The sequence below is a fragment of the Schistocerca cancellata genome, chromosome 4 (genome assembly GCF_023864275.1).
Source record: "Schistocerca cancellata isolate TAMUIC-IGC-003103 chromosome 4, iqSchCanc2.1, whole genome shotgun sequence".
In the NCBI taxonomy this organism is placed as follows: Eukaryota; Metazoa; Arthropoda; class Insecta; order Orthoptera; family Acrididae; genus Schistocerca; species Schistocerca cancellata.
The window spans coordinates 813,640,247-813,667,366 of record NC_064629.1 but is presented as its reverse complement, the minus strand read 5'-3'; the positions used below and the strand labels follow the sequence as shown (position 1 = coordinate 813,667,366).

Below are 27,120 nucleotides of genomic sequence, written 5' to 3'. Positions count from 1 at the left end.
TACTTACTCTTTTAGTTTTCCAACATCGAATAATTTCCTTACCAAGCCTAGCAGTAGCCAGTGAACTATTCCAGGAAAATGCAAACAAAATATTACTCCTACAGCCGCCAATAAGCAAAGTTGTTATTGAACGCTGAGCAACGGTTTCGTTCGCCAGCAGACGGATACGAGATAACTGCTCCGCTGCACCATCAATCATCGGTGACATTTTGTGACTAAAGATACACCCTAAACTGTTTCGCTAGAAGACATGAAAGTCTTGATTTAGTGTGGTACCCAACCGGCAGTAGACTTGTTCTCGACTGCCCTGACGGGACTTACCTGAATCTTAGGAGCAGAAAAAAATTTCCGCAAAGTGAAGAGGACGCGTATTATGTGAATACGGAGTCAACAGAAACCTTTACCTCAGTAGCTCTCAAACTTTTTTTGGTTCCCGGCTCTCTGAATATATCAATTTTTCCTTGGCACCCTAAGTCATAACACTGTCTATTTAGTGTGACTAAAATCCACAGTTGATGCGGTTAGGTTAGTTTAAAAATAACTGACACACACGTTTGAATTTAAAACGCGTATTTCAGTTATTTTTTAACATTTTACTGAACAGACAGCTACGGTTTCACTATCCCAGTTTTCGGCTAAGTAGCAATTTGCTCATTAAAATAATTAGTGCTATAAGAAGGGCTTATTTCAATAGTGGTACAAGTCCATTTTTATTCATTTTGAGATACAGAGTCCAAAAAGTTAGATGAGCGCTGAAAAATCTGCAGTTGAGATACCAGAAATATTCAAGCATATGGCTTCTTGCTAGAGATGAACCTTGGTTTCTGTTTGTTTGGATCATTAATTTCAGAAGCATTATAGACAGAAAAGTGGAGGTAATGGACTTGTACCACTATTGAAATAAGCCCTTCATATAGGAACTTGCTGTTCACTACGTAACTTTTAAATTTTTGGATGAGATTGGGTATAACTATCCTCATTTCCTGAACCATGTCAATTTTTTGCACAGTATTTACTTCTTGCTACAGCGACCAGCGGAAATGCAGCTTCACACGAATCAGATCTTGCAGGTAGAATTAAGGTTCATTGATCTTAAGTACTGCACAACGGATATTAATCTTTTTTCTGATAACCAAAATATCACAAGATACATGTTGTCAAATTGTGCCTCTAATGTAATATCGCAAGATAGCTCAATAAGATTTTCTTCTTCTAAAGAAGTAAATTCAGAATGTGTTTTGACTTTAAATGGATCCTGACTGTGCCTCGAATTTGTCTACATTGCTTGAAAGTATTTTCAAACCATTTTGTTAGCTGTGATAGATACTCTTTAAAAGCAGATTTTATACTGCAAGACAAATCAGTTTCGTTGGAGATTACCAACTGGTGCTGAAAGGAGCGCAGGACAGCATTCGCGTCGCTTTTGACGTCACGTCCTTCACTCCGGACGTTTTATCCTTCAGCCGGTAGGCGAAGCTGTACGCAGGAATGCGATTGGCATTCCCATTATACATATATCCGTTTTTACGTCGATCAGAACCGCATGGCACGTACCTTACAAATGACTGTGAAACAGTTCAGTGGGTTTTTATTGACCCTCTCTGTATCTGTTACTATTGCTGAAGATTTTTTATGGTCTACCTAAATCGCTTATGGCTGGTGCCGAAAGTGTTCCTTTCAAAAGGATGTAGCTGATTTCTCTTCGCATGCTTTTCCAATCTTCAATGACCTCGACGTCGATGGGACGTTAGACCTTACCCTCCCTTCTTTCGTTCCTGTGAATGTAAAGACTAAGCCCTAACTATTTGTTGCTGTTAATTATAATAAAAGTATATTTAATGAAACGATCTGCACATTAAAACTGCAACACTAATAGGCACTCGAATCCGGCGCCATTCGCACTGCATGAGCTGTGAGCTATTCAGGCACACTTCGCGGTCACTCCAAAAGATTCAGACCACCAGTGTCTTCCTCCACTTTCGAATGACATTTCACGATGATAATTTTTATAAATATGTGTATATGCTTTGAAAACTTACTGAATATAGCTGATACTTCTTGACGATATATGGCACAGGGTAAGATCCAAAAGTTTTATTTGCCAGAAATGACTGTTGATTTATTTGTTTATTTAAAACATAATGAGATAGTGTGAAAAACTGTTTCACTAAAACTTTTTTCCCACCAGCTACAGTCATTTATGTATATAACTACTGAAATGCACATTAATTAATGTTTGACTTTCCTTTCTGTTGCAGATTTAGGATAGACAACACCGATCACATAATAGATGTGAATAAAGGGAACATACCTTTCGAGTACGACCAGGTGAACATCATCTGCCCAGTCTACATGCCTGGAACTCACGAGGAAGACGCTGAAAAGTATATCATATACAATGTGAGTATTGCTGCATTGCCAGTATTCTGTATTCTTTACTAAAAACATCGTATGCGGGACGTTCTTAGTGTACAGCTGGTAGTGGTATTAAGAGAATAGCTTTTCACAAATAAGTTTGTCCACAGAACTGATTTCAGCAGTTTTTCCTCTATTTCCACCTGAAATGTTCTGAACTATCCTCTTCGATGGGATCCGAGTCCAGAGATGAAGTAGTGATAATTGTTCAGTGGGAGAGGAGTAGGGGAAGGAATCAGAGAGAAGTTTGGTTGATGACCAATCTCGAGATTTCACTAGATGTGGTATAGTGAACCACATAATATCTCAATAATGGGCGTGAAATGATAGATCCAGAATGAGAGTACAGTGTCCCAGCCACCTCGACTGTGTTTGGCATTTGAGCAGATAGAGCATGAGCATAACTGCGGGTCAGGGAGGGGCTTGAGTTCATGACACTCTTGAGTCTGGAATGACTATAGCAGCTCGCAGGGGAAACATTGAAGGTAATGGAGGAGCATGGATGAACTTGCAGATACGAGCGTGTTTCATGCAACACGGTATGCTGTCGACACTTTCAGAATGAAAGACTGCCCATAATACATAGGGAGATGTAAAACTTATGTCGAAAGAGTGAAATTTGATTCCTAGTCCGGCAGCAATGAGTTTTTTTTTTTTTTTTTTTTTACTTCCCGAAATCGCTCCAGCCCACTGTCATGATGTCTTTCAACACGATCTCAGCCGATACTTTCCTCCGTTCCAGTAAAACCTGCTTTAGTGCTCCCTCTCTAATGAGTCGCCTACAGAATACCAACAGAAAATATTCGGCATATTATTCGAGCTAAAGATCGAAAACTGAGCAGTAGATTTGCAAAGAAGTCTGAAAAATTGTTCTTGGAACAGAGAGAAGTTTTTTGAGTGTCTTTCTGTCAACGGGCAGGTGTGAAAGGGAGTGCTGTCGGTCGACTCTTGTGGAAGTCTTAGGCGTCGGGTCTAGTATCCCACCCGTCACGGCTTTCCTGTTCTCTGTTCGCGTGATCCTCCCATTGCCGACGCCTGCTGGTCCGCGACACTCCGCCACTTCGTGCCTCACCCCGCCCTCACGGCAGATTAAATTTAGACGCACGAGCAGTTATTTCAAATTCTTGTTTCGCACGCTGCGTGAGAATAGGTCACTGTCTCAATCGTTTTTTACAATATAGAGAATTAATGCTGTGTTGTTGAAACGTGATATCACGAGACCATGGCTGTGTGAAAATACAGGTAATTTCGTATTCAAATTATAACAGCATAAAAGACACTGTTATTTCTTCTCTTTATTCAAAACAGAGCTGTTAACGGTTTCAAAACTGATAGGTTCACCTTTAGACAACAGCAGTCATTTTACATTTGTCTTTAAGCAGTTGGGTGTTAACAGAGAAATATCAGACTATTCCTGCCGAGTGCACTACGAGGGCGTGCTGAAAAGTAATACCTCCGAATTTTTTTGTTCTGGTATTAATATCAGTTTAGGCATTCTGTGTCGTTCGACAGCTGACAAATTACTCCCGCTGTTATTCGAGGAACAAAAATGTTAGAAACATCTGACAAGAAATGGCAACGAATACATCAAAAAACACTCAGGGAATGATAAATGTCTTGACGTACATTGCACGAAGGCTCTGTTGGATTATCTTGAACGGATGGTTAAGGGAAAATATAGGTATCCTGAGTAGAACAGATTATCAATTTGAAACTGACAAGGAACTATTGTCTAAGAATGAAAAATCTTGTCATAACCTTCGTAGACGTCAAAATAAGCCTACGACTCCGTAGACAGAGCAACACTCTTCAGCAGGCCAGAAGAATTCGGCACAGACAAAAAACTTTGGGAACAGTTAAAGAAACATTGAAAAATACAAAATACTAAATAAAATTCCGTGGAGATATTTCGGAACCATTTGAAATAAAAACTGGTATAAGGCAAGCTGACGACCTCTTCCCGTTGCTCTTCAACTCCGTTTCGGAAAAGTTAGTAAGGGAATGAAATCTTAGACTTCGAGGAAAAGGAATGCAAGAAATCAGAGCCGGCCGCGGTGGTCTAGCGGTTCTGGCGCTGCAGTCCGGAACCGCGGGACTGCTACGGTCGCAGGTTCGAATCCTGCCTCGGGCATGGGTGTGTGTGATTCCTTAGGTTAGTTAGGTTTAAGTAGTTCTAAGTTCTAGGGGACTTATGACCTAAGATGTTGAGTTCCATAGTGCTCAGAGCCAAGAAATCAGATTGCGATATAAAAAATTATAACGTCAAAATCAACTGTCTAGCCTTTGCAGATGATTGAGCAATATTTTTCGAAAACATCGATGCAGCAACTAAGCAGATCAGCCTGTTGAAAGAGACAGCGGAGAAAGCTTGATTACAAATTTCTTTCCAGAAGACAGAATCCACAACGAACATTTAAACTGCTCCAAAATCAAAATACAGCATACGGTAGAAACAACAGTGGGTATACATTAAAGTACGTTGGGGAAATAATACAACCAAGCGGTCTACATAAAGAAGCAAACAAAAATAGAGCCTAGAAAATGGAAACGGCGTATCAGTTAACGAAGGACATTTACAATAAAAAGCACTCTCACTAAAAACAAAAGTCTAACATGACAACATTGTCATAAAAGTGGAGATCCTTTATGCAGCAGAACGTATATTCCTCGCCAGATAGAAGATTTGGAGAAAAAGGAAAGGGAGGTCTACAAAAAACACTTGGTCCAAGAAAAGTTTCGAGTACGTGGATGAGAAGAAGTAAATTGTCTGATGCTCTCAGGAAAAGAAGACTTTCATTTTATGTACACTGACTAAAAAACTATTTGACTGTTTCGACAAAAATCCCAAAACGCATATTACTTGGTTCAAGGAAGTGAAAACGGACAGAAATCAACGTTACGAAAGCAGACGTTCTAGACAGAAACAAGATTAGTACGAGTTTTCGGGAAAAGATCAGACAGAAGAAAGAAAAAAGAACACAGTGAAAGAAGGAAGAGATACTGGGAAGACTGAAAATCGAGAAAGAAGACAACATCATGAGGAAGTTACTTAACGTGGTCTGTAGATGGCCAAAAGCGAAGAAAGAAGAAAGTATTTCAAAAATTCCCCTGAAGTACCGAATGATTTGGACTACATCCATTTCTCTCCAATCTCGCGTTAAGGTTGCTCACGGGATCGCGTGAAATATCCCCAGATATCAGCAAACAGTGAAAAGATCGTGGCCCTGGAGTCTCGTATAGCTTTCGGTGTCGAGTCTCCGTGCTGAAGATAGGCGGCATAACCTGCGGAGTCGCGGCTTCGCGCCCGCCCAAGGTATTTGCGGTTACTCGGTATCGAATCTACCTAATGACGTGGGCTGCTCCCCCTCATTTTCACCAGAAAATGAGCCGCGGCAATTGTGGCGCCAAAATGCCACGGCGTACAGGAGTGCAAATTAAAGTCGGGAGGAAATGAACCGCAGGCTACAGCGCCGCGCTAATCCCATCGTACTGCCGCGGATTGTACTTCAGTGCCAAGTTCCACAAATAATGGTAAATTTTATTTAATAACGCGTGAGTTGCTTAAAACTGTGCAGACCATATGTAAATCCAAATGCTATTAACAACGTTAAAAGGCAAGCACGAAATAAAGTGAGAAGATCAGTAAACAACATGCCAATTGATTAAGCTAGCAGATTTAGCCCTTCTTATACTTTTGAGCAACGGGTGCAGCGACGGCCTTCTTTCAAAAACAGTTCCCGCAGCAAGAGCAAGCTCATAGTTTACGGACAGCTGGCACCATCAAGCTTCCCAGTATGATGATTGTGATCAGGTTTTTTTCCCACATCTTGTGTTCGTTCTCGGACATTTCACGAGTTTTGCAACACCTGATTTTCTTCGTATTCGTATGTAGGCTCAGTTTACATTTCAGCATAACTATCAGACTGTTCTGGCGGTGACTGATGACATGCTTGTCTTGACGAGCGTGATTAAATGTGGCAGCCTTCCCCGGTTGGATTCCACACATGGTGTCGGGCATGGTGGTCTAGTGATAAGAGTGCGAGCGAGGAGACCGTAAGAGCCGGCCGGTGTGGCCGTGCGGTTAAAGGCGCTTCAGTCTGGAACCGCGTGACCGCTACGGTCGCAGGTTCGAATCCTGCCTCGGGCATGGATGTGTGTGATGTCCTTAGGTTAGTTAGGTTTAATTAGTTCTAAGTTCTAGGCGACTGATGACCTCGGAAGTTAAGTCGCATAGTGCTCAGAGCCATTTGAACCATTTGAAGACCGTAAGATCACGGGATCGAATCCCGGTTAGAAACCGGGCCTTTACGCTAGCAATGATGTACAGATATGCCAGAAACGACACGTGGTTCGCATAATGCTAAATTGTAGGTCCTCTTTCCCCGATAGCTGTACTGGAGTTGGTTAAGGTAAATGCTCAATTGAAAGAATTTGCAAACAGGCGCCTGAACATCCCTTTTCAGGGATACGAATTTCCTTTTTTTCCCGACCTGGGACCATCAGTTAATATTTACGAATGGCTCATTTCGTTTGCGAACTTTCAAGCCACGAGTGTACTGGGAGTTCTTGTATGTCTAGTGGAACTTCGCTGACGTCAACATAAACTGGAAGTAACCCATCTAAAATTATTTCGACCCTCGCTAACTAACAACGAAGAAGGTATCGCTATTTTACGAAAAGAAATAGAATATATTTAAGATTAGTCAAGTTAAAGAAAAGGGATTTATTTAAAGTTAGTCAAGTTAAAAACTGAAATGCACAGCATTAAAGTTCCACAATATTTATTTTACACTGAAGCGAAAAATGTCGTAGGATAGCGATATAAACCGATGGCGGCGGTAGTATCGTATACACAAGGTATAAAAGTGCAGTGCATTGGCGGATTGTGAAAAGGTTTCCGATGTGATTATGTCAGCACGGCGAAGACTTTGAACGCGGAATGATAGTTGGAGCAAGTCGCATGGGATATTTCATTTCTGAAATCGTTAGGGAATTCAAGATCCCGACATCCACAGCGTCAAGAGTGTGCCGAGAATACCAAATTTCGGGCATCACCTCTCAGCACGGACAAAGCACTGGCCGACGGCCTTCACTTAACGACCTAGAGCAGCCGCGTTTGCACAGAGTTGTCAGTACTATCAGACAAGCTACACCGCGCGAAATAACCGCAGAAATCAGTGTGGGGCGTACGACGAACTCGTCTATTAGTACAGTACGGCAAAATGTCGCGTTAAGGGGCTATGGCATCAGACGAGCGACGCAAGTGCCTTTGCTAACAGCACGACATCCCCTGCAGTGCATTTCCTGGGCAGGTGACCGCAAAGTTTGGACCCTAGAACATCAGAGGCAGCTTCTGTCTGTATAAAGATTATTATTTCTAAAAGTTGAAAATAACAATCTTTGTACGTATATAAACTGTCTTTGATGTTGTATGGGCTGTCTGTTCAGTATTAAGTTGTCTGATGATGGGCTAACAAGCTTAAAGGCGGTTCGCAAAGAAATATAAAATGAATACGGTGGAAAATTAAAACTATGGATTTCAGTTTTTAATAAATGTGTTCATCCACGTTCCGACGGGTTCATTCCATTAATCAGTCAAGTTATTGTTATTAGATAGCCACTCCTGGTAAATTTTGAATCATTTTGACTGCGTGAGGAAAAAAAAGCAGCTAAATTGAAGCGTAAGATACTCCTGTCAGCCTTAGTGGCTTAGGACTAACCTAGGCTGTACAGCAAAATTATGGAGACGTTGTAGATATGCTCACCAAGCAGCGAATGCCAGAGCACGTAAGTTTCTTGAAAATCTGCCTCTCAGAGATTTCGTATAAAATCATACACGTGATGTGTGAAATACGCAGTCTGCTGTGGTACTTAGATTTACAAAAATTACGTTTAATAACATAAATTAATTTGTTGTTCTTTCGTTATACGTCATTTACAACTATATAGTTCCTGAAATATGTAAAATGTCCAGTACGTAATTAATTTTCCAGAAAATTCTGTTGTATAAAACTTAAATGATTTATTGTAAAAAAAGAAGTTCAGCGAGTAGATCCAAGCCAAAATATCTGAAGGTACTGGCTTTAATCCTTAGTCAGTCCTAGAATTTTTTTCTGTCACTTATTGCTTCTTTTTCGCGTAGCAGTGCTTTGTTACCGTTAAAAATGCTGGGTTCTACTGTGTTTCGGATTTCCAAGTTAAACAGTAGGTCCTCAATTTAAAAGTCGGAGGAAGGCAATGGATAGCAATTCCTAAAGCACCATTCTTAGTGAAGCACTGCGATGCTCATACCAACCTTTCTGTTGGGAACAGCTAAAAATTTTTAAACATATTCGCACCGACTGAAAAATATTCGTCATTGATGTGGTGCACTCTCCTAATGAGTAAAAACGTTTGAATAGCGGCATAAAAGTTCAAATAACAATAATAATAATAAAAATAATAATACTGTTGATATTGATAATAATAATTGTAATGCTCAACCGATAATTGTAGAAAGCGTTTAATATTACAACTGCAAATCAGATCTCTCATTACATAGAATCTTAATAAATTTTGTAACTGGATTTTGATTTGCTCTGTCGTCTTCGTACAACAACGCACGGACGTGTGCAAAATCGACCCCTTTGCTAACTTTACACTGTGAACAACAATATTCTGTATACAAAACTGAAATGAACTTCTGAAATTTATCGCCACAGCGCAAAAACAACAATGATTATACTTTTAAAAAACATAATAGCTCAGGGAACATTTTGCCACAGTAAGACGATGAGGTACTAGTATTACCAATGTAATACTGAAAAGTGGATTTCCCCATTTTTCAGTGAACATCTCTTAAAGAAAACAAGACACAGAACACCAAGTTAAAGAACTAGAAGCCTCTCAAAGTACAGAATATTTAAGTCGACAAATTTATCGACTCGGTTTAAAGCCAGTAAAAAAAAAATTATATGCCCTTTCGAATCTCCAGTGACAATGCTGGCAGCGAAATGTAAATTGTAAGTTCGAGATTTTCGTTTATTTTGGATTAAGTCCGGCTGCAGAAAGCGCTGCCGACCGCTTCGCTCTGGAAATACGTTGACTTCTTAGCGTAACACGGCCAGTTTTGTGTTAATAGCCTGTTTCTTGGGTAATGACCTGTCTCCCGCTGTAACAGCCGTGGTTTGCCGTGCCTTTTCTCCAGCAGTTTCATTAAATTCATTCCGTATTCTTGCGCAAGTACACCGTCAGCTAACAAGAGCGGCTAATGTGTGTAGAGAAAACACTTTGAAGAATTAACGTAATCCATGGTTACAGAAACATTTATGATATAACCGCTGCTCCCTACGTATTCTGATTGCATATACTACGTTTGAGTGCCTCAGATTCACTCTTTGTTTTCGTACGGAGTCATGAATCCATAGCAAAAAAAAAAAAAAGTTCAGATGGCTCTGAGCACTATGGGACTTAACATCTGTGGTCATCAGTCCCCTAGAACTTAGAACTACTTAAACCTAACTAACCTAAGGACATCACACACATCCATGCCCGAGGCAGGATTCGAACATGCGACCGTAGCAGTCCCGCGGTTCCGGACTGAGCGCCTAGACCACCGCGGCCGGCCTGAATCCATAGCAGTTATTTGATGACGACTTTATGGGAGCTATCGCTGGAGAAATAGTGGACTGCATCTGAAGTTGTGATGAAGGAGATGGAGCATTAAAACGTTTCATCAGCGTTATAGTTTCAGCTTTCCAGGAATTATCTTGATTTTTAAACACGACTCTACAAATTATGAACTCTTTCATGGGATTTGTGAACCATGAAGAAGTCATAAGATATTTCCGACGTAGCGAACATGTTCTCTGACGAAATGGAAAAAAAGTAATTTGTTAATTTCGACTGAGAGAACAAGAAGACCGAATACAACAACGAACAATACTAATCATAACTACTGAAACGAAGGGCTTACACACACAAAAAAAACGGTCCTCTGGGTTGAGGATCGATTGTTTTACAAGAGAAACGAGTCGTGGTGTTACTCACTGATTTAGACTGTTTGTGGATTATGTTATTTTCGGTGACGATTCCATAGAATGGACTGTGTGGATTCATTATCTGCTCCCTCCATTTCTTGATTTTGACGACACACGGACGTACTATAGCCGCTGAAATCCGTGAGCCTGTTGCACCAACAGTCAATTTTGACGTTACGATCCCGTCAGAAATGCCCTTTATGAAATAATGGTGAGGTTCTATTTGCGCGAACAGATGTCGGTTCACTTCGGGTCGATAGTCCCGAAGTTACCGTTGCTGCACAATACTGCGTACCTTCGAGACTGCCAATATTACGCTGTATTGTATTCAGTTGTCTTATAGTCCGCCCCGATAGCTGAATGGTTGCCAGCACGGTAGCTCAGCGTGTTCGGTCAGAGGGGTAGCTGCCCTTTGTAATAAAAAAACTGAGTGGATGGATCAACAAAGAACTTCGACGTGTGTCATAGGACATCCGCCCCGAACAAATGCAACGATCAAATGAGATTATATATAATGGTCAGCGCGACGGTATGCTATGCTAAGGGGCCCAGGTTCGATTCCCGGCTGGGTCTGAGATTTTCTCCGCTCAGAGACTGGGTGTTGTGTTGTCTTCAGCCACACGACATTTCCATTTCCAGATGTTTTATATTATAAAAATGGGCACGAATACCTTTTTATAGGGAATTATTGTGTTTGTAATCAATTGAGCAAATAACGCACTAAAGAAAACTAAAACCATGGAATAAAAGAATTATTTTTAAATATCACAACCCGATAAATTGGCGTAGGTAGTTGCGAAACTGCGTAATGAATTATGATCCTTGAACTGTTGTCAGCAAATGGGTTCGGTGAAAGGACCGATGTCTACTTTCTAGAGGGGATAATTCAAAATTCTTGCAAAATCTTCGCATGATCTGTGAATTTTGATGAATAAACACCTCTACCTTTTTACCCATTTCGTCCTGATTTTCTCTTACCTTTTATTATACTAATTATTTTCCAGCGTAGGATCCTCTTTTTTTCTCTTGACGTTACGTCCAAAAAGTTATCGTTTCACTCACCGTTTATTTCTGCCCCGTTATACAGGGTAGAACAAAAATATGGAAACATTGCGAGAAATGTATGCTTGAACGTAAATGCAGAAAAACATCATCTGCTAAGTCACAAAAAAATGGTTCAAAAGACTCTGAGCACTTCTGAGGTCATCAGTCCCCTAGAACTTAGAACTACTTAAACCTAACTAACCTAAGGACATCACACACATCCATGCCCGAGGCTGGATTCGAACCTACGACCGTAGCGGTCGCGCGGTTCCAGACTGTAGCGCCTAGAACCGCTCGGCCACCTCGGCCGGCGTGCTAAGTCACAACACGGACGAAAGTGTGTGTTGGTTGACTGTCACAGACGGTCACTGAAGAGACGAAAAATATGAGGATGACAGCTGTAAAAATCCTGTAGAACTGTATGTCGCACTCGCGAACCCTGTCAGCACCAAAACAACAGGAGCGTCGCTCCAGAAGCTAGGAATTACATGACAAGCTGAACTGGAATTCCCTAACAGGAAAAAGTGGTGCCGAAGCCATACAACCTGGACTGTGGAACAATGGTAGAAAGTAATTTGGTCGGGTGTGTCTCGTTTCACACTGTTCACATATTCAGTCCGAGTTTACGTTCCAAGGCTGATACTTGGTGGAGGTTCTGTGATCATTTGGCCAACCGTGTCGCGGTGTTCCATAGATCCCGTGTGTATTCTACAAGGTCACACAACTGCCAGGTGTTACGTGACCATTTTGGCTGAACAGGTCCACCCCTTGGTACAGTGTTTGTTCCCCAACGGTGATACTGTGTTGCAAGACGTCTGGGTTTCGGTTCACACAGCTTACATCGTTCAGGATTTATTTCGTGAGCACGAGGATGAATTTTCGCATCTCCGCTGCCACCACAATCACCACATCTCAAAATTATTTAGCCTTTGTGGTCCACTTTAGAGGGAAGGGTGTATGACCGATATCCGCCTCCATCAGTTGTTACTTGGACTGGCCACTGTTTTGCAGGAAGAATAGTATAAGATTCCCTTAAAACCGTACATGACCTGTATTTATCCATTCCGAGACAACTGGAAGCTGTTTTTGAATACCAACGACTTTCCTACACCAAACTTGGCAAGCTTGTGATGTTTCCATGCTTTTGCCCACTCCCTATACATGTCATGATCTACTATGGTGCGCAACAATATAAACTTCTGCTCATACATTTTCTATGGCCAGGAAAAGTATATGGCGTGGTTATAATCTTATATTAGTGTTTCTTATTTAACACGTTTCTTGTAGTGGCCATTTTCGCAGCAGCTGTATACAAATTGAAGTTGTTTCCAAGAAAATGCCTCTTTTGCATGCTGCACATCGAAATTTTTGTTTTTATTTATGCACCCAGACGCGTTTCGCCTTTTTTACAAGGCATCTTCAGTGGGTGTCCTGAAATATTACATGATTTGTTAATTTTTACACATAGGTTATGGTTTCACATTCACGCGTAATTCGTTTTGTTGACTTGAGAAATAAAACCGAGGTGTTCGTTACTAAATGTGCTGCAGCAAAAGTGAATCCCTTGTTGTAATCGGGGTGAGAGCGGTAGAAGTCCGGGTCACAACCCCATGTTTTTTCTTTAATTATCCCGCACAAGTTTTAGAATCTTCCCACCATTACTGAAAGTCTGCGGTGCTCCGGTTTTAATTAGCTACCAGTCTCCAGGGTTTGGCGTACTGGAAAAGAGAGGAAACATGATTTTCTGTATCTGAACACTCGTTGTCAACTGTTACATCGTTCTGAAATGTAGACTTTACTCTGAAACTACACTACTGGCCATTAAAATTGCTACACCAAGAAGAAATGCAGATGATAAACGGGTATTCATTGGACAAATATATTATACTAGAACTGACATGTGATTACATTTTCACGGAATTTGGGTGCATAGATCCCGAGAAATCAGTACCCAGAACAACCACCTCTGGCCGTAAGAGTAGTGACGCGTATTGTGACGGGCTAGTTGCTCGGCCACCATTGACCAGACGTTTTCAGTTGGTGAGAGATCTGGAGAATGTGCTGGCCAGGGCAGCAGTCGAACATTTTCTGTATCCAGAAAGGCCCGCACAGGACCTGCAACATGCGGTCGTGCATTATCCTACTGAAATGTAGGGTTTCGCAGGGATCGAATGAAGGGTAGAGCCACGGGTCGTAACACATCTGAAATGTAACGTCCACTGTTCAAAGTGCCGTCAGTGCGAACAAGAGGTGACCGAGATGTGTAACCAGTGGCACCCCATACCATCACGTCGGTGATACGCCAGTATGACCATGACGAATACACGCTTCCAATGTGCGTTCACCGCGATGTCGCCAAGATGCCTGTCATCTCGACTGCTAGTGATATGAGGCCGTTCGGACCCAGCACGGCGTTCCGTATTACCCTTCTGAACCCACCGATTCCATATTCTGCTAACAGTCATTGGATCTCGACCAACGCGAGCAGCAATGGCGCGATACGATAAACCACAATCGCGATAGGCTACAATCCGACCTTTATCAAAGTCGGAAATGTGATGGTACGCATTTCTCCTCCTTACACGAGGCATCAGAACAACGTTTCACCAGGCAACGCCGGTCAGCTGCTGTTTGTGTATGAGAAATCGGTTGTAAACTTTCCTCACGTCAGCACGTTGTAGGTGTCGCCACCGGCGCCAACATTGTGTGAATGCTCTGAAAAGCTAATCATTTGCATATCACAGCATCTTCTACCTGTCGGTTAAATTTCGCATCTGTAGCAACTCATCTTCGTGGTGTAGCAATTTTAATGTCAGTAGTGTAGTATTTCGTATTTATTTGAACTGCAAAGGGAAACTGAAGCAGGATCCCCCTTCTCGGTTCTTCGAAACCTCCCAAAGTCGCATCCACGCGTAATTCGTTATACACTCGTTGTCGACTGTTAGATCGTCCTGAAATGTAGACTGTACGCTGAAACTATTATCTTAGGTCTCCACTGACTTATCCATGTAGGCAGCCTTCTACACACACTAGCTATGGCTTTCCATTATTTCATCCAAGAACCTTTATGTGCTACCTGCTTTACTACAGTTGCATTTAGGCGCATATTGTATTGGACACATGACGAAGCTTCCTCCGGAGATGGGGTTGCTTTACTCAGGCTTAGCCAGCCGGTGTGACTGAGCGGTTCTAGGCGCTCCAGTCTGAAACCGCCCGACCGCTACGATCGCTGGTTCGAATCCTGCCTCGGTCATGGATGTGTGTGCTGTCATTAGGTTAGTTAGGTTTAAGTAGTTTTAAGTTCTAGGGGACAGATGACCTCAGATGTTACGGCCCTTAGTGCTCAGAGCCATTTGAACCATTTTTTACTCAGGCTTGTGCCGTGGCGCTCGACTCGTACTCTCGGTTACCATAGTGACGTATAGTTGCCAATCACAAGACTTTGCGCCTATGTCTTTGGTTAAGTTCAAAACCTTTCCGTAGTGTCTTATTGGAGAGAGGACATGTGATACTGTTGACGGTGCTCCATCCGTCGGATGGGGATGTTAAGACCGTTTGTTCCCTTTGTGTTATTTGAGGCCAGAAGGCAATGTTCCGGCTCCGCATTTCACCCTCTCTCTTCTCAGCGATAAACGTTACACCAAACTCTTTACGTCCTCACTGCAGTCATCTACACTGGACAAAAACGACACTCACATTTCGCGAAGTAAAGGTGCCGTTCCGCGCGCCTCGCCAATTAGGTGACCTCGGGGGCCTCAAAGTCAACATTACCATACAACTTCACTTTAATATTTGAAACACGTTGGCATAGTCATCCCAAGAAATGGGAACTTCAACAGTAAACCGCAATCAGAGCCAGCTGTCGTACGTAATTCAGTCATGCTGAACGCAAAGCTCTAACATTGATTTTCCTGGAGATAGGCGACCTCAAGTTCAGTGCGAAATGTTGGCATCCTAAATAACCACAAATTGATTCAGCTTTATGGCCTTCGTGCAAGAAGAATCCTGGCATTAGTCTCGAAAGAGTCAGACTCTCGGACAGTGGCCCATTACTCACTGGCCACATAAGTAGTGTCGATTGCAATATAGTTACGATTCAGCGGTGCGCGGAATGGTAATTGCGTCCCAGGAACACGAATCACGCGGGAGCTGCTTCGTAGTACTCGCGCCGCTCCTCGTTTCGTAAGAAAATTGTTGGCAGGTGTAACTAACGGCGTTGTTATTACCGGACAGCAGCCCGCAGTGAGACTGACAGCAACACTGCCACCTGGCGTGTCAGATGCATCACGTGATAATCAAATCCTTCGGCAATCGATTCGATCTCTAATCAAGGATTCCGCAGCCGCTGCCCGAACATCCAGAACAGAAGCGTTAATTATGTCAATGGAAATCGGCCCCTTTCCTTTCTGGATTCCGTATTTAAGAATGCGAGGGCCGTCCAGAGACAGCCACGTGGAGCAAGGCGGGACCATCGCAGGAGGAGGGTAATTAAGTTCTCAACCAGTTGTACTCAAGTTTACGAGCTCGAATCCACCTGCGATCGTTTAATCCCTGCGAACGTACGAATTGGCAATACGCTGTGTGTATGAGTTCATCTGCCAAAGATTTGCACACTGTTTTCACGCATTTCATGGATAGTGCCTTGACTTAGTTTATATGGGTGACTTCATTTACATCCGCGAGCTACAGAAGAGAAGCGTTCACACTACATATATGTTGACTGTCAAAAAAAAGTGTGTACACCACACTGTAGGAGTAATTTATTTGTTCTACAAATACACTGACAGAAAAAAATAGCAACACAAAAAATAATTGCATATATATATTGGCCACGACATCTTGGTAGATGATTGTTGCAGTATCTGTGTGTTTATGGGTTGCATTTTTTTCGTATGACTTGTCAAGCCAATGGCAGCACGGCATCTCTTGCCGCAATTGTCACAAGTGTATCTGGCTGCTGAGGCAGGAGCAGTGGTAGCATTGCGAAGCTTTTTCTGCCTTAATCTGTCTAACAAGCCTTCATCATGCTTCGACATTCCAGATGATACATCATCACGCCACTCTGGTCTCATGCTAGCCCGTGCCTCCCATCTGTTTGTGTCGATTCCAAAGCTCTCCATATCTCGTTTACAGGAGTCCTTGAACCTCAATACAGGACGTCCTACAGGTCTTTTGGCTACAGAGATCTCTCCAAGCATCACCTCACGTGGTAATCTGTCAGGATCCATACGGTGGACGTGTCCCAGCCAGCGGTGTCGTCTCTGCTTCAAGATAGCTGAAATACTGTTGCAGTTAGTTTTAGATAGCACTACTTCGTTGGTCACTCGGTCCTTCCACGTTACTCCGAGGATGGATCTCAGGCACCGCATGTGGAAAGCATTAAGGCGACATTCTTGCTTGGCATAGGTAGTCCAGGTTTCCGATGCATACAAAAGGATGCTGAGGACGCAAGTTTGATATACAAGAATATTGTTGGTCAAAGAGAGTTTGTTGTTTTTCCAAACACGCGTAGAGAGTTTTCCAAAAGTTGGCGCAGCTCTTCCAATGCGAGCATCAATTTTCTTGTCAACAGACATGTTTGATTCTATAGTAGATCCAAGGTAGAAGAAGTTATCTACGACTTGCAGAGTAGTGCCATCTAGTGTGATATTCGGCTTTGTGTTAGCACCCTGAACCATAATTACGGTCTTACTGCTTACTCATCGAGGATAGGTGGCATGCCTGACTAAATCTTGATACTAGCTCTTGCAGCTCTTCTGCGGAGTTCTCAACAATTGCAGCATCATCAGCATACAGGAGTACACGAGCGACTATCTCGTAGCGCTTTGTCTTACTCTTCAGAAGACTGACATTGAAAAGCCTTCCATCTTTCCTAGTATGCAGATGTACTCCAACATTGCAATTCTCGGAAGCCACTTGGAGCAGACCCGAGAGGAAAATTCCAAAAAGTGTAGGTGCCAACACACGCCACAGTTCATACTGAATGGTTTAGATGTACCCAGCAAAGTTTGGGGACATCCAATTTTTGCATAGAGTAATGACATTTCGGGAATGCATTTGTCTAGGTAACGCATTTAAGTGATTAACGTCGCCAGGTCACAGAGATTAATGTAAGCTCGAGATAAGTTATTGTAAATGTGAAATGCTACCACATTAATAACTAGTGTAACCGTCAGAATGCTGAACGAAAGCGTGCGGACGTGCATGTATTATGCTGTACAGGTGCCGGAAGTCAGTTTTTGGGATGAAGTTTCGTGCCTGTTGCACTTGGTCGGCCAGTACAGGGACGGTTAATGCTGTTTGTGGATGACGCTGGAGTTGTCGTTCGATGATGTCGCATATGTGCTCGATTCGGGACAGATCTGGAGATCGAGCAAGCCAAGGCAGCAAGTCGAAACTATGTCGAGCATGTTGGGTTACAACAGCTGTATGTGGGCGAGCGTTATCCTGTTGGATAACACCCCCAGGAGTGCTGTTCACGAATGGCAGCATAATAGGTCGAATCACCAAATTCACGTTGAAGTTTGCAATGAAGGTGCGTAGGGTAAACACGAGAGTGCTCCAGGTGTGGGTCCAGTGTGTCTAGTGTACATGCTTGTTGGTTGGAGGCCCTCAACTGACCTAATCAGCAGCCGGCCATCACTGGCACCGAGGTAGAACTAGGGAGGTGGGTTCATTTGTCGAATTTCATTTGAAGTTCCAGTTGTGGAGTTGTACTTGAGTTTGCATAATTGAATTTTTCAACTGTGACTGTGGTTTATTGACCAATTCTACCTTCTCGTTTACAGATGCAAGGTAAGCCGGTACGATATTTATGCACGAGTTTTTTAATGGAAACACTGTTGCTGCGTCTAGAGAATACGGCAGACGATTTTCTAACAATTTTCTAACCACAGATCCGAACGCGCAAGTGAACAGAATGTGGATGAAGTAGAAGGCAGTGTTCAGTTGATTTTTACCTGTAAGGATGGTTGAAAAGCGGAGTTTACAACGAAAAAGCGAACTAGAGACGAAATGGGTTGGGTTGTTTTGGGGAGGAGACCAGACAGGGAGGTCAACAGTCTCATAGGATTAGGGAAGCACAGGGAACCATCCCGGCATTTGTCTGGAGCGATTTAGGGAAATCACGGAAAACTTAAATCAGGATGGTCGGACGCAGGATTGAACCGTCGTCCTCCCGAATACGAGTCCAGTGTGCTAGCTACTGCGCGACCTCGCTCGGTGGAGACGAACTGATCGTTCGGTTTGTGAATAGCGGTACCCTCATAACAGGACGCCGAGACGACTTCTCGTGGTGTTGTTAAGAGAACTGGAAATTGCATTAAAGTCGGGGGTGTAATTTAAGCATGTAAACTGTGAACTTAATCATTTCCCCTTTGCCTAAAACTTTCTCTAGGTATTTGTTTGGGTTACATTCTAATAGCTCTGTTCCCAGTAAAAACTGGACACGTGTTTCATGGAGTGTTTTACTTGAATTAGTCTACACTTTTGTCTCAGAAAATATTGGATTGATGCATAAATTTGCAGCGTTTTCCGTAAGTTTAATAAACACAACAGATACACATGATAGAGACTTTATTAATCAATAAAGCCGGCCGGTGTGGCCGAGCGGTTTCTAGGCGCTTCAGTCTGGAACCGCGTGACCGCTACGGTTGCAGGTTCGAATCCTGCCTCAGGCATGGATGTGTGTGATGTCCTTAGCTTAGTTAGGTTTAAGTAGTTCTAAGTTCTAGGGGACTGATGACCACAGATGTTAAGTCCCATTTGAACCTATTCATCAATAATATATTTTCCTTCACTATTTGCAACAATCTGAGAAGGTTGGGGTAACTTTTCAATTCCGCGACTGTAGAAATCACATAGCTTCAAGACGAAGAACTCGTCGATCCATGTTCGGAGTGCATTTTCATTCGGAAAGGAAGTTTCTTGAGGGCTGTTCGATAGACAGCGCCGGCCGGGGTGGCCGAGCGGTTCTAGGCGCTACAGTCTGGAACCGCGCGACCGCTACGGTCGCAGGTTCGAATCCTGCCTCGGGCATGGATGTGTGTGATGTCCTTAGGTTAGTTAGGTTTAAGTAGTTCTAAGTTCTAGGGGGCTGATGACCTCAGAAGTTAAGTCCCATAAGTCCCATAATGCTCAGAGCCATTTGAACCGTTTGATAGAGAGCGGAAAAGATGAAAATCTGAGGGCATAAGGTCAGGTGAATAAAGTGGGTGCGGACTGACTTCCCAAAGCAACTCCTGTATAGTGTTTTTCGTCAGCCTAGTAGAATGCGGGTGGGCGTTATCGTACGGTAGCATCACTTCACGCAGTCTTCCTGGTCGTTGTTCTTGGATTACATCTGCTAGACGTCTCAGTTGTTGACAATAAATGTCAATGATGATGGGTGCACATTGGGGAAGCAATTTGTAGTACAACGCACCGTCGCTGTTCCACCAGATGCATAACATTATCTTTTATGGATGCACGTAGGTCTTTGTACGGAGAGGTACTGCTTTGTTTGCGTTCAGACGTCCCTTTTTTTTCCTTATGTTATCATAAAGTCGCAATTTCTCTCACGATGGTGGAATGATCACAGTTCCGTACATACCCCAGTTACAAAGTACACTGATGTGGATCATTGTGGATTAATGCGTTTAAACGGTATTCATCAAACCCCAATGAAATGAAATGATCTTATGGCATTACCGGCCGGGAGGTCCCGTCCGGGGAAATTCGGCCCCCAAGTAAGAATCTTATTATAGTCGACGCCACATTGAGCGACTTGCACGCCGGTGGTGAGGATGAAATGATGAGGGCAACACAACACCCAGTCCACGAGCAGAGAAAATCTCCAACCCGGCCGGGAATCGAACCCGCGCCCACAGCATGGGAGGCAAGCACGTAACCACTCAGCTAAATAGGCCGACAACCCCAAAGATCTTCCTGAACGTGGAGAGTCACTTATGTCAAAACGATGCTCCTTAAAATGAAAGAACCATTTTCTTGCCGTGCTCTGTTCAGTGACGTTATCCCCATACACGGTGTACATGTTTCTGGCTACCTCCGGTACTGTCAGCTCTCTACTGAACTCAGACAGAAGAATAGTCTGAAATGTTCCGTTTTCTCCACTTGTCACTATATTTTCTAGCGTCCACATCTCCACTATCTCTCTCTGCAAATGATAGTATGTAAACATCAACAATGAACAATGAACTACAGATAAAAATGACAATCGATAAATAAACCCCTTGCAACCGAAATACCAACATGCAAAACAAAAACGCCACGAACTTATGAACCAATTTAATATTTAGTATTCCTGTATAAGTCCCCTGCAGGACAAAGACTTGTAGTTATTCGTCTTTAATAAATTCACTGCAGATGGGATTGAATAATTGTGGGGCGCGTACGATGTATAGGGGGAAATGAAGAATTTGTCGATGTGCAGGGAGACTTAGAAATTTCGACATTAGTTTCCTCAGGCGAAGAGAATCTTATTTCTTATATTAAACGAATAAATTCTAAAGGCACCGAAAGCTAAGCTCCAGTCGTCGTATTTAATCTGGACTACCACAAAACTCGTTTCTGGTATCAGGTTTTCATCTTCAGATACCTTATGTTCACATGAAGTACAGCGTTACACACCATGTCAAAGTTGGTTGGAGGCTTAGCGTACCGTTCCACATAAGACAAGGTTCCGGGAGGATTTACTTCCACATCTTGTGAATTCTTAGTTCCATTTGCAATCTTCCAAATGGTTTAAAAAACTCTAGATTTTTCATGTGACAATTTCGGTTTGGGTGTCGAAAGTTCGTATCGTCACCCTTACTAATTATCTGTATCTAAGAAGAGAAGCGAAAACTGAGGAGAGAAAAAAAGTGTTTCACCACTAAGACCTTACAGGGAACATCATCACTCTCTATGCGAGAGAAAGAACGTACTAATTGCGTTAAAAACAATTCTGGTAAAAAATGTGTTAGTCACAGTTATGGTTCAGTTTTCAAACAACATCTTTCCACTGTCTTTTGAAGTATGATTAAATTATGATTAAATGCCAGCGAACTTGATTATCACAATCAAATATACTCCATTTTCTACTCAACGCCAATTTCTGTTATTTCAGTTACTGCATAAATATCGTACAAACTATCCGCTTTGCACATAACTTTCATGTTTGCTTACTCATTGTACTTATTTATTTATTCCGCCTAGTAAGAGTAACGTTTCACTGTGATCTTAAATTTTTTTGTGTGTTCCATTATTCTGCCTTTTACAATTAATATTTATTTTTTATCTTATTGTGCATCCGAATTATAGTATCTTCCTTCAATAAGCAGTTCCTACTACGGCAGAAAAATTTTCTTTCGTGTTTCTGAAGTGTACGAGTGCTGTTATGTTTATGTTACAGTTTCACTTTCCATCCTGTCTTTCGAACAGCAAACTGCTGCAATATCATATCGCAAGAGAAACAGTAAAAATTCAAATTTTCCCAAGTAATCGGAATCGGAATGAAATTCTCACTAAATTTCTCATTTTGTCGGCTTTTCAATCGCTTTATTCCGCATGTAACTTTTTCCTGGCCACTTTTCGTTATTACCTATCACCCAAAGTAATATATGATATTTCCGAAAAATTTCATCCAGTGAATAAAGGGTAAAGTTGCGACTGTTATAATTATTAGTATTTTACCAATAACATGAACGTAATGTGAACGCGTGCTATTCCTTAATAATGAACGCCGTTATTAGCGGCAGAATTTTCAGCTTCCGCCCCCCTTACCCCCCCCCCCCTCCTCCGACGTCTGCTTTCTGTAACTGAGGTCAATGTTGGCGTGATACTTCCCCAAGCTGTATTAGGAATGTTATACAAATCCTTTGAAGTCTCTTACTCTGGATTTTGAAATTTCTGTTAGCAGATGAACTTGCATTGACTGCGCAAGCGTCGGTGGGACTCGACGCAAAGGTATCCGCTTCGAATCCTCGTGATTTTCATTGCCCACGTTTGCTGATTGAAGGGTGGAAAGGCGACTGCGTGCAGTCTATTAAAACAGTGTCTCGCGGAGTGTGAGGATGCAGATGGCCGTGGCTGGATGGTCAGATGGGAACGTTAACTGAGCAGCTTTTCCAATGGAACCATCCGGGTATTGGTGTTAAGCGATTTAGGGAATGTGCAGAAAACCTTTTACTGGATGGCGACCCTACTCTAATTCCAAATTCCTCCGTAATAATACAACATTATATTGCATCAGGTAGAGTGACACTCACCCTTACGATACAAGGCGAAGAAAGCAAATGACAGATCACCTAGACTAGAATCTAGCTCTAGACATTCTTGGGGGAGTTCGTCTTAGGGCACAACACTCACTGAGTATGGGACTGACTTCTGGTTCTTTGATTAGTAATACCGAGCAGTGGCACAAAATTTTGATAAATGTAAGCGTCTGAAGCGTATCTCTGAGCACATTTAATTAAATTTTTGCCTCTGGCTTCGTCAGAGTGGAAATCGATAATTCATCAATTTTCTGTTTCACCGCTCAGATCGGTAACTAACATGCCATAATAGTTTTACGCAGCGAATTTCCAGAAATAAAGTTATTTTTAATAATTAACGTGTTGGAATTTTCAGGCATCCGTTGATTAATTTCTGACGGTTTAGTCTAATGACGTTTACCGATGGCTGTAACTTCAGTCTGGTTGACAGTAAATTTTGCAGTATTTTAATTGCTTGGTACTCTACAATCGAAAACACTGTAAAATATTCTTCAGTTCTTAGAACCAACAATGAACGGTACCAATAACTTTTCAAATGGAATGACTTCTAATTGTTACCTTTTCTTGTTGAACAACGTATTGTAACTTTTGTAGTAAAATGACAGATGAATATTTCCATGGGCTTAAGCTTTGGATTTGCATTATACCTATGGCCTTGTAATTTGGTTCCTCTCAATCCCGCTAATTAATCATCAATCCACTGCATCACCCCTTAGCGATAACCGTAATAGAAACAGTTACGCATTCCCTACGAGTTTCTAAGTAAATTTTCTGTATCTCTAAAGGGAGGAATGACGACTAGGTCATTAGTGATGAAGCACAAGCTTGGGTTAGGTAAAGACAGAGTAAATAGCCGACGGCAACCTTCTCAATGGAACCACTCGGATATTCGCCTAAAGCGATTTAGTGAATCTACGGAGAATCTAATTGTAGATGGTACGATGGAAATCTCTCTCAGAGTCTACCGAATCAAGTCCGTAAGTCCTGTACCTTTCCTTGTCTTTTTCCCTCACATAGGGTGACGTATCTTTCTTGCCGCTTCCAGCTGCTGGAGTTTGGAAACGGACCTTGCTGTCAGAATATTTGTTGCTTTTGCCGTGGAGCATTTTTGTGTGTTTCTCGACATAATACGGTTCCTATAGCAATCAACTGTCGCCAGAGAACTGTCTCCAGCAATACGGCTTCGCCTCCCAGCGACGAAGGGGTAGCGGAAACGATGGCTGGATATGCTGGTAATATCCAACGGCAGAGATGTATGGAAGTTTGGTGTCGCTGCCTGGTTGTCTTTCGAAACGTACGTGCATAACGCCCCTAAATCCTCTATCACGCTGACCGGAGTGGCCGAGCGGTTCTAGGCGCTACAGTCTGGAACCGCGCGACCGCTACGGTCGCAGGTTCGAATCCTACCTAGGGCATGGATGTGTGTGATGTCCTTAGGTTAGTTAGGTTTAAGTAGTTCTAAGTTATAGGGTACTGATGACCACAGAATTTAAGTCACATAGTGCTCAGAGCCATTTGAACCATATTTTTCCTCTATCACTGAACCCTGCGCTTGAATTTAAAATGGCTGCCCCTCACCCTAACAGAAGAATCTTCCTCTTCTCAAAGTTTCCATTTATTTTAGGTTTCCTAACTGCAGTGAAAGACTGCTGTATCTGTCTTTTTACTGAAAGCTTCTCACCACTGGAGTCTGACATATGGCAGAAACTATCGTTGACGTTCAAAATAAAGTGTCACCTTCCTGACAGCTTTTCTGCATTCCCTTACAAGACCACGGCCGAATTCTCTTTGAAATCTTGCTGTGTCCAAACTGGCTGAGGTGGCGGTTCGAATCCCCGTCCAGCTATACAGATTTGGATTTTCCACGATTTCCCTTAAACGCTTATTACGAATTACGGGTTGGTTCCTTTGACAGGTCACAGCCGATTTCCTTCCCTTACCCTCTCTGAGCTTGTCTCCGTTTCTAATGACATCGTCGTCGACGGAACGTCAAACACTTATCTTCCTATTTGTGCTGTGTCCAACAAGCTCGTGTTCCGTCGCTGATGACCTCGACGTATATGGGACGTTAAACTCTAACCTTCCTTCCCGCGTTCCTCCTCTTTGCACATTTCCCTGAGGTGTGTCGGACTCTCGACTGCTGGAAGTGGCGACTTCTGACGCCGCAGTCTAAACGTCGCGCGAGGAACCTCGTGGATGGCCATTTCAGTTTCGCTTCAATTCATTTACATATTTTGGCCGTCCACGTTGGCGCAACATTTGGCCCCTCTGCAACGTCTCAAGTGAGCGGCGCGGTGGGCGTCCCTCATAGCAGTCCCAGGTGCTAGGGCGCTACTCGTTCCCAGCGGCCGCTTACGAAAGGTCACCGCGCCACGGCAGTACGCTCACCGGTAATGGGTATCACGCACGAGCGGCGTTCATTTCCCGAGGTCGGCTGTCGTTCTGAGGTTCACTGGGTCACGGTTTTCATCATCCGCTGAAGGTGAGTGCTGCGTTCTTCCGTCTACAGAAGTTCAAAGGGGACGAGTCTGTCACGAAAGGAGCACCAGACTCATACGCTGGATCAGTCCTACATTTACATACTGGTTGTATTGATCGATTGAGGGGCCAGTCGAATTCACCATCCCGAAGTAGGAGAAAACATAATTTCTAAATAGCTGCCGAGTAAGACGTACAGGCATTTGCTGTTTTGGAACAGTTATGTGACTGAATTTGTGATTTCCGGTCAGAGGTCACAGTTCGTAGTAATTGACGGAAAGTCATCGAGTAAAACAGAAGTGATTTCTGGCGTTCCCCAAGGTAGTGTTAGAGGCCCTTTGCTGTTCCTTATCTATATACTCGGTTTGGGAGACAATCTGAGCAGACGTGTTCGGTTGCTTGCAGATGACGCTGTCGTTTATGGACTAATAAAGTCGTCAGAAGATCAAAACAAACTGCAAAACGATTTAGAAAAGATAAAATGGTTCAAATGGCTCTGAGCACTACGGGACTTAACTTCTAAGGTCATCAGTCCCCTAGAACTTATAACTACTTAAACCTAACTAACCTAAGGACATCACACACATCCATGCCCGAGCCAGGATTCGAACCTGCGACCGTAGCGGTCGCGCGGTTCCAGACTGTACGGCCTAGAACCGCTCGGCCTCTCCGACCGGCTAGAAAAGATATCTGAATGGGGCGAAAAGTGGCAGTTGACCCGAAATCCGAAATAACGAAAAGTGTGAGGTTGTCCACATGAGTGCTAAAAGGAACTCAAACTTCGGTTACACGATAAATTAGTCTAATCTAAAAGCCGTAAATTCAACTAAATACCCTAGGTAGTACATTTACGGACAACTTAAATTGGAAGGACCACATAGAAAATATTGTGGGGAAGGCTAACCAAAGACTGCGTTTTATTGGCAGGACACTTAGAAAATATAACAGATCTACTAAGGAGACTGCCTACACTACGCTTGTCCGTTCTCTTTTAGAATACTGCTGCGCGTTGTGGGATCCTTACCAGATAGGACTGGCGGAGTACATCGAAAAAGTTCAAATAAAGGCAGCATGTTTTGTATTATCCCTAAATACGGGAGAGAGAGTCACAGAAATGATACAGGATTTGGGCTGGAAATCATTAAAAGAAAGGCGTTTTTCGTTGCGATGGAATCTTCTCACGAAATTCCAATCACCAGCTTTCTCCTACGAATGCGAAAATATTTTGTTGACTCCGACCTACATAGGGAGGAACGATCACCACCATAAAATAAGGGAAACCAGAGCTCATATGGAAAGATATAGGTGTTCATTCTTTTCGCGCGCTATACTAGATTGGAATAATAGAGAATTGTGAAGGTGGTTCGATGAACCCTCTGCCAGGCACTTAAATGTGATTTGCAGAGTATCCATGTAGATGTAGATGCAGAAGTTATTCAAGAATATGTAGCCTCAGCTAAATACATTTCGTCGTCCATACGCACACACTGGCTGTTTTTGTACAACAAGGGAAGATTTGATGTTCCGCAAATGCGTTTTTAAAGTATTTTGTCTAAGTAAAAAATTCCTATCGCTTTTTCGACCACAGAGTATTGTGCTTCAGTGTGGTGCAATAGTTATCATACCAGCCTCATCGATGCGCAGCTCAACAACACAGTAAACGTGATTACTGCTACAAACAGATCAACTCCTGTCTACTGGCTTCCCCTGCTAAGCAATATCTGTCCGCACAGATTTGCAGAACCGTGACCCTGCTTGGAGATTACCGCAATATGCAAGAGTATAACCATTCATCGCGACGTACCTTACGAAGAAATAGGTTTAGTTAGAGACACCCACCACTGCTGTACGCTGAACAGTTAGCTACAAGTAACCCCTAAGTGGGAGATCTCAGGATCGAGAACAGCCAACTC

General features: G+C 42.8%; 1 protein-coding gene across 1 annotated transcript in view; it reads left to right on the top strand.

Moving 5' to 3' along the window:
* The window catches only part of LOC126184802 (ephrin-B1), a 551,947-nt gene that overhangs the window by 491,489 nt on the left and 33,338 nt on the right, over positions 1–27,120 (top strand). The window contains exon 2 of the mRNA XM_049927388.1: positions 2,259–2,400. Coding sequence (XP_049783345.1) covers positions 2,259–2,400 — 142 coding nt within the window. The remainder of the gene's footprint in view (positions 1–2,258; positions 2,401–27,120) is intronic.